This window comes from Ptiloglossa arizonensis, chromosome 2 (assembly GCF_051014685.1).
Source record: "Ptiloglossa arizonensis isolate GNS036 chromosome 2, iyPtiAriz1_principal, whole genome shotgun sequence".
Taxonomy (NCBI): domain Eukaryota; kingdom Metazoa; phylum Arthropoda; class Insecta; order Hymenoptera; family Colletidae; genus Ptiloglossa; species Ptiloglossa arizonensis.
In genome coordinates, this window is record NC_135049.1 from 8,415,896 (window position 1) to 8,429,350 (window position 13,455).

A 13,455-nucleotide genomic window follows, 5' to 3' on the forward strand; every position below is an offset into this window, starting at 1 on the left:
AAAATAAAGTGAAATCTTTGAAACAGTTGATACTGCTTGTATGTAATGGTTTTAAAATTACAGGTAAATAAATTATGTTCAATGTTGTCTGTATTGTATTTTATACAAGTATATTATTAATACAAATAATATTTTATTATCTAATCACATTATTCTTTTCCTTGTCATATTTATTTTGATCAAATTATTAAAAATTTGCAAAAATAAGAGATATGTTTAGTAGTAAGTAATAATTATAACCAAGTTCGACCGTGAATTGGTCTATCATAAGAAGTCTACACATTGAAAGCCATACTTGCACACTCGTGTGGATGCAAAGTCGAAGAACGCATTGTTGGGTGCTGTTCCCATGTAATAATGATTATATAGTACTTTGGATTTATTCGATTTCAAGTTTCAATTCATCTGTCCTCTGAGTTTCTTGCTAATTAGTTTGAAGACGGTTCAATATCTGAAGAAGAAGACAAAGAAATGTAAAATATACGTAAGTTCGGTCATCATATTCATACTTTGAACACATTTTTGACAACTTTCTCATTGTTTCTCAGGTATAAGGGCATTTTTGTCCCTCTAGAGTATGGAAGACACTCTAAAACATCCTGTATGAATTTTTTATTTCCAGGCGATGCCAAAAATGGACATTTTTTAACATTCTCCTTTCATCAAACATAGTGATCCTGTGACTCCTTTTCAGTAATTCAGTAATTTCAGTATTCTGAGCTTGTAATTTCACTGTATTGTTTGTTACAAACGAAAGATTGTATGCATATATATCCTAATTTCATTCTTCAATGCTTGTATAAGATTAATGTGTTTCATTTTTCTTCTCCTTTTTAGAAATGATATATTTGTGATTTACATTGTCCATGACAATGTGTTGAGTTAAGAATTGTAGAAATTGTTAGAAAGATTTGTTCTATGAGAAGATTACCAAAATATAAGAAGCTATGAACAAAATAGATAAAATTATAAAAATACTGTCTACAATGCTGTTTGGGAATTTCATTTTACACTCAAGTGGAAGGACAGAAATGTTCAAAATATATTGTCTGATAAAATACTTGACAACGTACTTAAAGATCACAACTATGCATTATATTTATTTATTATTTATGTCAAGAGTCTCTTTATTCTTACCTACAAAAACAGTTCTACATTTAAATCAGCAGCACTGTGACAAAAAACAAAAACCGGAAGAATAAAAACTTAAAATATTAATGTAGACATATGAAAACAGGTGGAAACATACTAACACATTGTAATAAACCTTATCACGAGTGAGTTTCAATGTAGTATAACAATTTCTTTTAACCAGGTCTCATATTTAATTTATTGCCAAAGTGATATTCTCATACTCTTAAGCAATGGTTTGAACTTTCCATAAAAGAAAACTTACAGAGTTTTATAATAAAATTGTATTCAGTTAAAAATCAAATTTCCACATCAGGAAAACATTGTAGTCACAAAAGTATAATAGTATATAATAAACTATTATGCCTACTTTTATTTATTCTTGTTACATATGATATTGTTATATATATTTTATGATACTATTAGAATGTAGTTTTGTTATATTATTGTATACTTATACTAGATTGTAAGAAATCCTCAGAGTTAATATGTAAACATAATTCTTGTGAAATATAATAATCTATGTACAAGTTTTTTTATTTTATATTTGTTTGATGTACATTAATAGTCCAACACTTCATAATGTTAATAAATCAAATTTTAGAATTTATTATACGCGCTGTTATGATTTCACTTTTTGTGGCAAACCTATGATAAAATACAACTTCCCTTCACCAGTAATAAACACAACCACATTTGTAAGGTCAAAATACGCATATGGTAAAAAAACTCGCGCCTCTCTAACTTGAGGCCCTTCAGAATTAACCAATCAAAGTTCAGAATTCCTTTATGGCTTTCTGACTTATGATCCTCTATATATACTCAATTAAACCATAATATGGATAAGATATAGTAAGGATACCTTACATATAGTCAAACAACCTAACACTCTTTTATGTGCAAAATATTTCCAATTAAATGATTGGTTACTGCATTCAATTTCTATCCAATGAAATATTCCTAAGGAACACGTCATGTGGTGATATGAGCGCTGCTATGCAGCATACTTTCAAATTACGTCCCCACCATTATTCTTGGCATGAGAAGGAAAGAAGATGGCCGCGAGGAGCGAGAAAGAAAACAATCTCGAAGAGCGTTAAAGGTGGTAGAAGAACACTGTGCCTCGAAGGAGAACGAATAACGAATTGTTTAAATCTCTCAAACCTCTGATTATTTGAACCATTATCGAACTATTGACACTCGAAAACGACGGGGAAACGGGTGTTAAATAGTTACATGTGTGTCCTTGTCACGAAGAGATCAGTCTCTCGAGGATCGTCCTTGGAATCGCTCGTCCCTGAAGCCGGCTCGAGGAGCTAGTGATCTCGAAAACAAAAATGGCGGACATCGACTCGAGGGTGGATCATTCGGATCCCGAATTGCGGTTCCTTTCCGTTGACAGGAACAATTTCAATGATCCTGCAACTCAGGCGGAATGGACGCAGAAAAAGCTCGTTTGGGTGCCACACGAAACTCAGGGTTTTGTTGCAGCCGGGATAAAAGGTGAACGGGGTGATGAGGTTGAGGTGGAGATTGCTGAAACTGGAAAACGGGTCCTCGTCGCGAAAGATGATATTCAGAAGATGAATCCACCCAAATTCGATAAAGTTGAAGACATGGCTGAGTTAACGTGTCTAAACGAAGCTTCTGTGTTGCATAACCTCAAAGACAGATACTACTCCGGCCTCATTTATGTAAGTTTGACAGATTTACTCATTTTTCTTTATTGAAACTGTCACAAGTACTGTCACATATAGAAATGTTGATAGATATCAAAAAAATTTAGCCATCATTTTAGGAATGATAGAGAAAAAAGAAGTTTGAATATGTATAATAATCCTAGTGCAGTAATTACTGCTTGCAATCGCAAGCTGGAATAATTTTAAAATATTTTAACATTTTAGTTAAATAACAACTTGTTTTGTTTTATCATATGAAAATATCTTTCTGCATACCTATTATTTGTTATGTTCATGTTCTTTATACATAGAAATGTAAGAAATTTGACCTTGACTGCTCTATCAGTTATATAGACTACTTTATTTGTAGCTAACTACCTTTATAAAATAACCAGAATAGAGTGCTTAAAATGTATTCTGTACATTGATATAAAGTTAAATTTTGTATTAAGCAGCAATTATAAAGTGAATGCATACTTTGAAGTAAAATTATATTGCTTTAAGGAATATGCAAACATTTGTATAAATAATATAGATTATGTTTTCATAGATTACACGAACAATAACATTAAATAATGTTCATATTTATTGAGAAATAAATAATATTTAAGTATATTTTCCTTAAATTAAAGAATTTTAAGTGCTATGTTTTAAATAAAGTACACAAATTAATGCAATTGTGATTTAAAAGCTTGTTGCATTTCTTACTATCAATTATAAATTTGTGGTTTAAAGTGAAAAGAAGTACAAACAATTTGAAGTATGTAATTAAAAAATGTTGTTTATAGTTTTCATAAAATTTATTAGTATTATTAATAAACTATCATTCATTAACTACTCTATATCTAAATTATTATAATTAATCTAAAAATAATCAAATATTTTTCTCATTTACGTGAACTAAGAACCCTTGAAAAATGAATCAAATAAAAACAATGTACCAACATATGGAAAAGAATGAATCAATACTTATAGTAATTTTGTCTTAAAGAAATATGAATTTTTTTATGCATTACGAGTTAAATACGTAAAGAGAATCATGCGCGTTAGTAAACATAGTACTGACCTAACTTAAGCTTCTCGCTGAATTTGATTATCTCACGGTATTATGATCAAGCTTTTTTTTTCTTAACTTCTAATTAGAATGATCTGTTTTGGTATTTCTCGTGTTAGAGCGCAACATTATCATATCTCTTAAACCTTGTGGCTAACAATAATACGTCGAATATCGTTTTCTTCCGAAACGTCGTTGATACATCTACTTTTTAATAGATTAGTAATAAGTAGGATATCAAAATGATAAATAATCATTTTGGTAGAGACAGTTCTAGTATTTCTTCATTAACATCCGAAAAATTAGAAAATCGAAACGTTACATACATCTTTTCTTATACAAAGGGTTGCTGGAATTCTTTCCTGCACGAGTGTGTTATAAATTTTCAAATACTTGTGAAAAAAATTTGTAACCTAGTTAAATAGTTTATTTATTCGATTAGATAATACACGAAAGCAAATCGTAAATAAATTCAAAAAATTATAAATAGTCATTAAAATTGAATGATCTGAAAACAAGTTTTATAACGTGTGATTGTAACAAGTTGTTGAAAAAGAGCGAATTATATTAATAATATTATGAGGGGAAACAATTTTATTATCGATTTTAATTAAATAAATGAAGAAAAAGTGCAACACACGTTTCCGATATTACAGACAAAGAAGTGCACAGTTCACATAATAAATGTGCAGTAAAATCAAACTGACAGTGAACATCTACTTCTTGAAAACAGAACTAAAAAAGTAAAGGAAGGTGGAATTTCAATACCAATAAGTCCCATCACGTTTCCATTTCTTGTCTGTTATCGGAGACCGATAACAACCGTATCTCATTTCCACGTAGCATTGACTCATCGTCATTTTTAGCGTTCTTTTCGAAGATTGTACTGCAAGAAAGATATAATAATCGATATTTGCTAAACATTTAATTAAACAATTTATTATTTCTATGATATTTATGGATTCAGTTTGCGAAGTATAGTATGTAACAAGATTTTAGATACGGTGTTGGTCAATTTAGTATTTGAAGAAAGAGAAATTAAAAAAGCTTATACATACCTTCATTTATTATTTCTACTGGTGTAGAAATTAACAAGAGAATTATAGTCATTTTGATAACTGGACAATAGTTGATAAATGTAAACTATAGTTTCTCCTTTTAATAAATGAACAAACCTATCGGTAAAGCTTTAAATAGTGCAGACTTTCATCATACAACATTAATTAAAAGAATTGCAGTTTTTATTGGGCTTTATGATATAGAAATATCTGCTTACGTATAGCAAGCATTCTAGGACACGAGAGAATGACGTCACGCATGTGCTTCGTACGTGCTGATTTTTCTTCTTTCGATTCGCAATATATCGCATTCCGCGCGACGTTCCGAAAATCACGCGAATCTTTAAAATCACGATCGTTTAAAAAGATCGATAAACTTTAACGATACGACTGCATATAAAATTTGTATATCTATGTCAATGCAATTGTTAAAAAAATTAATTACCATAATGTACCAAATACATTTATTAACAGATAATGGAAACTAGCAGTTAATATCAACATTTACGAAGGGAAATCAAATGAGTTATTGAATTAAAATTAATATTGCGACTTCTTTGGTTGAATTCGTTTTCAATTCTCTCAATTATTTAAATCCCACGCTCTAACGTATATTTAAAAATTTCGTTATATTTCCTTTAGTTTGGACTACAATATTTTCCAAATTGCGTTAATTATCTGTTACGTACATGTTTAAATTGTATCTAATGAAAATAAAATAGAAGTACGATGCGTTGACGTGGAAATTAATTCAATAAAAGGGAATCAATGTAAAAGAGAAGTCGCGAGAAACTGTTGCATTTCGATCTAACAAATTTAAGAGAGAAGAGAATGAGAACGATCAAGGAGGAGTCCTTATAGGGACGAGTGTCCTTAACCCGCTTCCTCGCAGCACCATAAACGTTGGCTCGATGTACTACACCGGTGACAAGTAAAAGAGGAAAAGAGAAAGAGGTAGTTTCACCGAAGACTTCGTGCCTTTTATGGTCAAGGCGCAGTTTCGGTCTTTTTAGGAAAGAAACCAAACTCTGATGAAACAGCACAGATTCTGGCATAGATTTACTGAGCTCGTCATTTCATCACACACTCATGCGCCCCTCCTGGAACTCTGTCAATCTGTTTGCCTTTTTCTGTCGTTCTTAAATTGAAGCATACCACAAATCGATCACCCTTTTCGTTATAATATGGCTTAACTGTTCGTTACAAATTGAATTTTTCTTTAAATAAACACGACATAAATTTTTTACATTTTCACAAATTGTACGGTTGTGTAGTAATTTTAACCATACGTACCATTTGTGTAACTAAATTGTACAAGCGTGTCCACAGTTTTCAAGTAAATTTAAAAAACTTTTACCAAGAATGTTTGTAACGTCTAGAAGATTTGTGAAGTAGAAAGTAAGCGGTAGACGATTTTCCCAGTAAAAGTTTGTCATGTAATCATGGAAACCTAATCAAGCACGAGTACTCGGTACTCCTTTTCCTACAGCATTCGCTGTGCGTGTATAATAGCGTATATGGTGATTTGATGCGTATGTTTTAGACATGATAAATTGTGCAGAAAATGATGCATTGTAATATGCTACAATTACTAAGGATCCTGTCCGCGCAGCCAACCTTAACGGTTAATAACATGAAAACTTGCTAACTTGTTAACCAGTAATTATGGCTAAACGTAAAATATTATCTTATTTTTTATTTATGTATGTATAAATACAAAATCGTTTGAATTAATGTTACGTGACACTGTACGTACGAATGACTTTTGTACGTTTATCTCTGTGTTCTGAGTTAAAAAAAAACTTGAGAAAATATTCGATACATTTTAATGTAAAGATAAGACGTGTGAAAAGTCTTGTACAGTATATGTAGTTATATGATATTTTTGTAAGATGGATGATTTAAAAATTGATACGATAGAAGTATTGTTAATTCTGGTGTAAATATAATCCAGGAAGATTTAGAAAGAAGTCGTTTCAAATAAAAAGGTGCTAGCCTTTAATATAAATAAATCGTACATTGACAATAAAAATAACGTTTCTATTCGTGCGTAACGAAACTACGGGGAAAGATACAATTTTTCTTAAAAGAGAATTAGAACTGGTGATTGTTAGTGAGCTTCATAACCAGGAATGTTAAGCAGGTCGACAATACTACACTCTCTGGGACCGGTTTTGGAGACCTTCGAGAAGAGAGTTCTGTTTAAAAAAAGGGAATAAAATGGCTGTGGATCTCTACTTTGCATTGAGATTTTGTTCGACCTCGGTTGGGTTCATCTACCTGGTAAAAAAAAGCAAAACAACACTTATTCTTTGATTGAAATTTGTTATATATCATTAACACAAAGCTATAATTTTGTACCTTCGAGGTGTGTTAAATAATCGAAAAAAAATTCAATAATTAAACAAAAAATGTATAAAAATGTAATGGGCATATATTTGTCGATAAATTATTGGATACATTAGATTTTACATTTATTAAAGATCTCCTGGAAAAGTATTTTTCTTTTTGTATTGTAAAAGATTAGTAAAATTTAATGTTGAGTGTATAGAAAATAACAAATCATTAATCTAAGAATACACGTTTGTGAAAAGCTTTATGCTCGGTACATATGGTTAGTAACTTACAATAAATCTTATCGTAATATAAACGTTAGTATTTAGCTGATATTAAATAATTTTTTAATTACGATACAAGAAAAATTAGTGCAAATGAATTTTAAATACTTACAGCAGATCTATATTGAATATAGGACAGCCGTGATAGTCTATGACAGTCAGTTTGAATAAATATTAAAGAAAATAGTCCATAAATTCTCATTTTGATCATTTATGGCTATATAAACACTAGTAATGAGTCACATAGAATGTATGCATTATGTAAGTAAAAATTGTAGTATTTATACCGAGAAAACTGTAGTATTTATACAGAGTTCTATGGTATATAAGTAAATGAAAATGTAAGTAGTTCAAATTAATAGAACAGGCAAATCTGGTGGCTTAACAAACTATATTATTTATAGTACAAAAACTATGTTATGTGATAATAAGATTGTTTGTACCGATGATTAGGTCATCACTTTATTATTTCACTGCCTATGTTGCGAATCTGCTACGTACAATCCCCTTATCAGTGATACTGAAAGAGTGCAGAGTTATTTAACCTCTTATCGAACAACTACCGGTACAATTTTTAGAGTACAACAAATTATTGTAACATTTTCGTTCACAGAAAACTACTTTTGTGGAATTTCTGATTTTTCCCATATATCAAATATTTTTGATAAACATTTACCGTTTCGCATTTATGTTATCGTAAAATATATAACGATGTATTCCTAAAATACCAAATTTTTATTATTATCGCAATATAAAAAAATGAACAACAACGTTTCGATAAATAATAAGAATTTAATTGATCAGCGATATTTAATTAGAAAATGGTGAACAAAATTCTAGAAATTCCCCTTGCTCGTTTCCTGCTCGACATTTTTTCATGGTTACACACCGGTATGAATTTGTGTTAAGTGTAAACCGATCCGCTTGCTCATCTTTCTCGGACGGTGACGCATACCATCGACTTTTCCTTCCGTTTAACTCGTAAATTATTCATTGAAGTTGAAAGAAAAGATCGCACGTATTTGAAGTAAAAGTTACAGTGCGCTCTAACATATGATGCAGGCTAGACAAAAATTGTCATTAGATATATGCAATTGTTTAAAAGTACAATGTATTTTATTATGCAGAGTGTATCTAGAACATAAATGTGAAATAAAAAATAAGTCGATCTTCTGTTGTTCGCAATTATTCGTTTAGTCTAGGTGGTGTAGTCGTTTATTAATTTATGGAATTATTGATGGTTAAAGTGCAATGGGTGTGTAGCAAATCGCGTCAGCTGTATGCAATTTATACGACAACTGACTCACACATGAATTATACGCATTGAAATCGAACAACGGCAAAATGGTAGTAACATTTCACGGTAAATGTTGTCCAAATGAAAAAATAAAAATGATATTTCAGTGCACTACAATTTTATAATGCATCATTAATCTTTATATAGATCGATTGTATGATATTGTATTAGTGATTGGTGACATAGGTTAATTAACTTTGTGAATGACAGTATGCCGTTATTCGATAGTTGAATCTGATTGAAACAAATTTTGATACGTTAATGCCTTTGTAAAACTAATTGCAGTTTACTGTTTCTCGCATTATTTTATTCGTGTAATTCATTCTGGATTTCTGCTTTGTTCAGTTTAACCAACATATCGCCTGTTTCACTTGTCTGACTATATAAATTGAACAAAATTATTTATCATTCTCAATACCAATAATACGAATGAATTTTTACGCAAATAGTGGTCGTACGTTGAACAACGCCTGGAAGATGCACTAAAAACATTTGATTTGTTTGACAAGTATACACAAATCAACAAGAATTTGACTAACTCTTATTCTTCATTTGTAATACTTGGTCATTTATAATTTACAAATATGTGGTATATCGGGAGCGACGGCTCATTAATATTGATTCACATGCTTGAGATTATGTATCGATACGGGCAGTCAGAAAGTTACAATTTTGTCTGCGAATTTATCAGGGAATTCAACGAATTCTACTTCTGAAATGTCACGCTGTAAATAACGCGGGATGAGTTAATTTGTCCCGGAAGAGTTTTACCCAAGTTCTACTTAACGATTGTTGCTTTCGATAGAAAAATGATTGCAGAAGTTATAAGAGCAATCCACACTGATAAGTAAACTTATTCAATAAAAAGATTAATCAATAGATGCTAACTCTATAAAGTAAACAACTTTTGATATTCTACTTCTTAAGTGTATAATTCATTTTCAAGTAAAATACATACTTATCTAGATAAAAATTTCGAAGAAAGAATAAAAGGTAAACAGATTTTGAGCCATTATTTTTCCCATTCAATGGGATCATATTTTATATTCGATAAATAAAACCTTGGATTATTTAATCGAATGAACGGTGTGAATAAATTGTTACGTAAAAGTATGAAAGTCAATTTAACATGTTCAGTACGACCGATTTAAAAAAACACACACACGCACGCGCCCGTGTGTCTCACATTACTGGAAATACAGAAGATCTATCTGATTTGTAAGAGTTAATATAGTAGAATTGAATTTTTTATGCGACTATTATTTGCAGAGATTTCGATGTCACCTTCAAATTTGTAAACGGAGTACAAAATACGTTTACGACATAAATAAAGCACAAGTTTGATGATCAATCTTTTGCCAAGCATTCGTATGAATATTGTCAAGAACATTCAGTTTAATTAGGGTTTTCAATTTATGATGTAGAAACAATTAGAATGACTACTCTGAAAATAATAATCATACAAAAGTTCAACCCCATTATTATATTTCCTTTCTCAAGTAGAACTACTTTTATGTGAGAACGTTTATCTGTTTACATTTTCCATAGTCTTAGAAATCACTGCAAGTGCACACTTAGGTCGGACATACTGTAGAACCAGATGTAAATATCAACATAAAACATCAAATGTATTCTTTTGTTGTTAGAGCAATCTTCGCAGTCGTAAAAATATCTAAATTTATTTGCTAAATTTTGTAAACTATGTATTTAATCATAATTTGTATATAGGTAGCTTTTGCAATGTGTTTATCCTTATATTTGATAATAGACGAAAATTGATGTACATAGCTACATAAGATGCAACAAAATAGGGTGTGCTTAGAAATTTTTTTATTTATTGTTTCTAAAAAGGATCAACAGAATGACCAAAAGGTTGAACAAATGCAGTTTATTGTTGCGATTCCGAAGATTGCTCTTATAATAAATAATTGCACCCGATGTATTGACCAGTAATATTTGGAATTAAGAAACTATAAGAAATTTATGTTTACTAGGCGAAAATAAAATGTCATTAGCACATAGTAAGTGTTAGTAAATTTTTGATATGTTATTTTATTTTTTCCACGATGTCGTAAAAATGTTAAAATTTGGAAAGAATAGTGTGGAGTTACTTAACCTTTATATATGGTTGAAATAATTGTTACACTGGAGCAGTTCGGATCAAATCGATCCTTATTGGGGAAATACTATATTATTTAAGTAAATTTGATTTCCATTCGGGATAAGTGATTTATTATAAATACGGAACAAAGAATTACTGCTATCCTTATAAATATAATTGAATTCGAATAATTCTTTTACTAATATAAAAGGTCGTAACTGATTTTGGGTGCTTCATAAGGAATTTAAACTGAATGAAAGTAGCCAATTAAAGTTAGATAGTAATAGATCTTCCTACATGTTTTGAACTAGTTTAAGAGAAAATTTATTTAGAAATAACCGACGTTTGTACTATACTTTTGCATTATTCCAATTTGGATTTATCTCCGTCCGTGCAATACATCGGGCATATGATCAAACCAAGTCATTGGCCAACGATTTGTGCAACGACGACAGGTGCACATATGTAGGGATATGTGGGGCAAGATGGGATTATTATTTATTTCGCATTGTTATGTCACCATCTACCTAAAAAGTATGAAACATAAGAAATACAAAGGAATTCTGCACGGCGACAATAATTTCAGTCAATTTCCAGCGTCTTTGTGCGTTGGTATACATTTATCGACTTTTAGTGATTGTGGTCTCATTTTTTGTCCATCTTTTGAATTTCAGCAGATAGATAACAATTTCTAATCCTATTAACTATTGAATATCATCAATTGAGCAATTTCTTAAGGTATTTATTTATGTGCTTACAAGCGTCATTCGTCAACGAATAAGAATATTATTATCGAATTAGTCTTGATGTAATATTTGGAGCAAATTTAGAATATTTCCGTAAACGATAAATTTCAGATGAAATGGTTTTGATTCACATTAGAAAAATAAAGCGCGAAAGTTGGAGCGAAGAAGCAGTGCAGAATACTGTTCAATTCATTATGAAGTAAGAATTGGATATTATAAAGTAGTTGTAATTTTTTATGCCCCAATAAGTATATCGGAAGGAAAGGTGGCACTCTATAAAGAAAATTCTCAAAAGATTTCGAAGATTAATTTAAGTCCGGAGAAGGTGAAGACGAAAACGTTATACGTGTCTATGATATGTGCAAATAGATGATCTGTGTACAGGACAAGACAAGAATTCATAACGTCCTGAAGAACTTTATATTAAGTTTTATAAGTTTATTTTAATATATTTGAATGAATAGATGTCGATACCAATCGCAACATTTTTTATAGATATATTATCAATAAATATAGTATTCTATAATAATTTTTTCTTAGTTGTCCCAACTTGTCCGACATTTCCTTAGGTTATTTCCAACTGTTTAATGTATCCACAGGACCTTCAATATAATTATAATGTGTAATATCTTTTGGTTTTTGGTTCTGTCTGGAAGAAAGTTTTATTTTTATTATTGCGCATTGTATTTAGCAGTATAAATAGCACATGAAATTTGTGCTACGTTTGACGTTCGGCATTTGTCAACGTTAATAGTATACTGGCTTTAATCTATCTCTGAATGCCTGTTTTGTGCTTGAATTATAACTATTAGATATTTGATGAGAAATGAAATTAATAATATCTACCAAAAATAGACATTCATTTTTTTAAAAAGCAAACGAAACCTGTGTTCAGGTCAGATTGACGCAAACATTCCCAGGTAACAAACATGGATATCTTCTACAAAATAATACTAAATTCATTTTTCCATGTCTAATACATTCTTCAGGTAATAACAATAAAAATCGGTAAAATTCATGTAAATCAAATATTTTGTCAAAAAGTTATTTGATGCTATAGTTTAATTTCGAGTTAAATTGGCCCGAACAGTGTACAACATTTAAATAAAATTTTCATCTTTAATGGATTACTTAATCGATCCAGATATAATACGCTTGAAAGAATAATCGTTTTGCCAATGATACAATTTTTAGGAATGTTTCGAAGAAAATGTGTCATCGTCGTTACTGATTTTCTTTTTGTGGTTTAATTCATTCATCGATTTACTTGTATGATTACAGACGTATTCAGGGCTATTCTGCGTGGTGGTAAATCCATACAAGAGGCTGCCAATTTACACGGAGAAGATAATGGAGAGGTACAAGGGTATCAAGAGACACGAGGTTCCACCCCATGTTTTTGCCATTACAGACACTGCATATCGTTCTATGCTTCAAGGTAATTGGTTCAATTGTTTGTTTGGTCATTTATTAATTCATTCAGTTATCAATATATTTAGCGAATTAATGTTTACTCTCATTTCAAGTGCCATTTGCATTTGTTCGTTTAGTGTCTTTTGTCATTAATTTACTGCTTCAATTTTACTCAGTGTTATTACATACAATTTTACTCAGTGTTATTTATAATTTATCTGTAATAATTTTTACAATTTGTTGTAATAATTTTTCTGATCGTGTATTAATTTATGATGTCTTTATACATTTCCCGAATTATTTGTTCGTATTGATCAACGTTTCTTATAGATACATACAAGATATAATACAAGTGCTT

General features: G+C 30.3%; 1 protein-coding gene and 1 long non-coding RNA gene across 6 annotated transcripts in view; one reads left to right on the forward strand and one right to left on the reverse strand.

Moving 5' to 3' along the window:
* Positions 1-82: 82 nt before the first annotated feature.
* LOC143143167 (uncharacterized) lies at positions 83-1,968 on the reverse strand. 2 transcript variants are annotated; one of them, XR_012991041.1, is made up of 2 exons: positions 1,138-1,968; positions 83-451 (listed from the first exon to the last, which is right to left on the reverse strand). It is a non-coding gene; the product is annotated as an uncharacterized LOC143143167 (long non-coding RNA). The 2 variants fall into 2 exon arrangements; XR_012991040.1 differs by lacking the exon at positions 1,138-1,968 and adding an exon at positions 510-1,126.
* A 226-nt stretch (positions 1,969-2,194) lies between these two features.
* Zip (myosin heavy chain 10) overlaps positions 2,195-13,455 on the forward strand; it is a 58,114-nt gene continuing 46,853 nt past the window's right edge. For all 4 annotated transcript variants that reach the window (XR_012991217.1, XM_076305235.1, XM_076305236.1 and 1 more), the window contains exons 1-2: positions 2,195-2,825; positions 12,966-13,122. Coding sequence is in view for 3 of the 4 variants with exons in the window: in XM_076305235.1 (XP_076161350.1) it covers positions 2,469-2,825; positions 12,966-13,122 (514 nt within the window). In the remaining variant the exon portion in view is untranslated. The remainder of the gene's footprint in view (positions 2,826-12,965; positions 13,123-13,455) is intronic.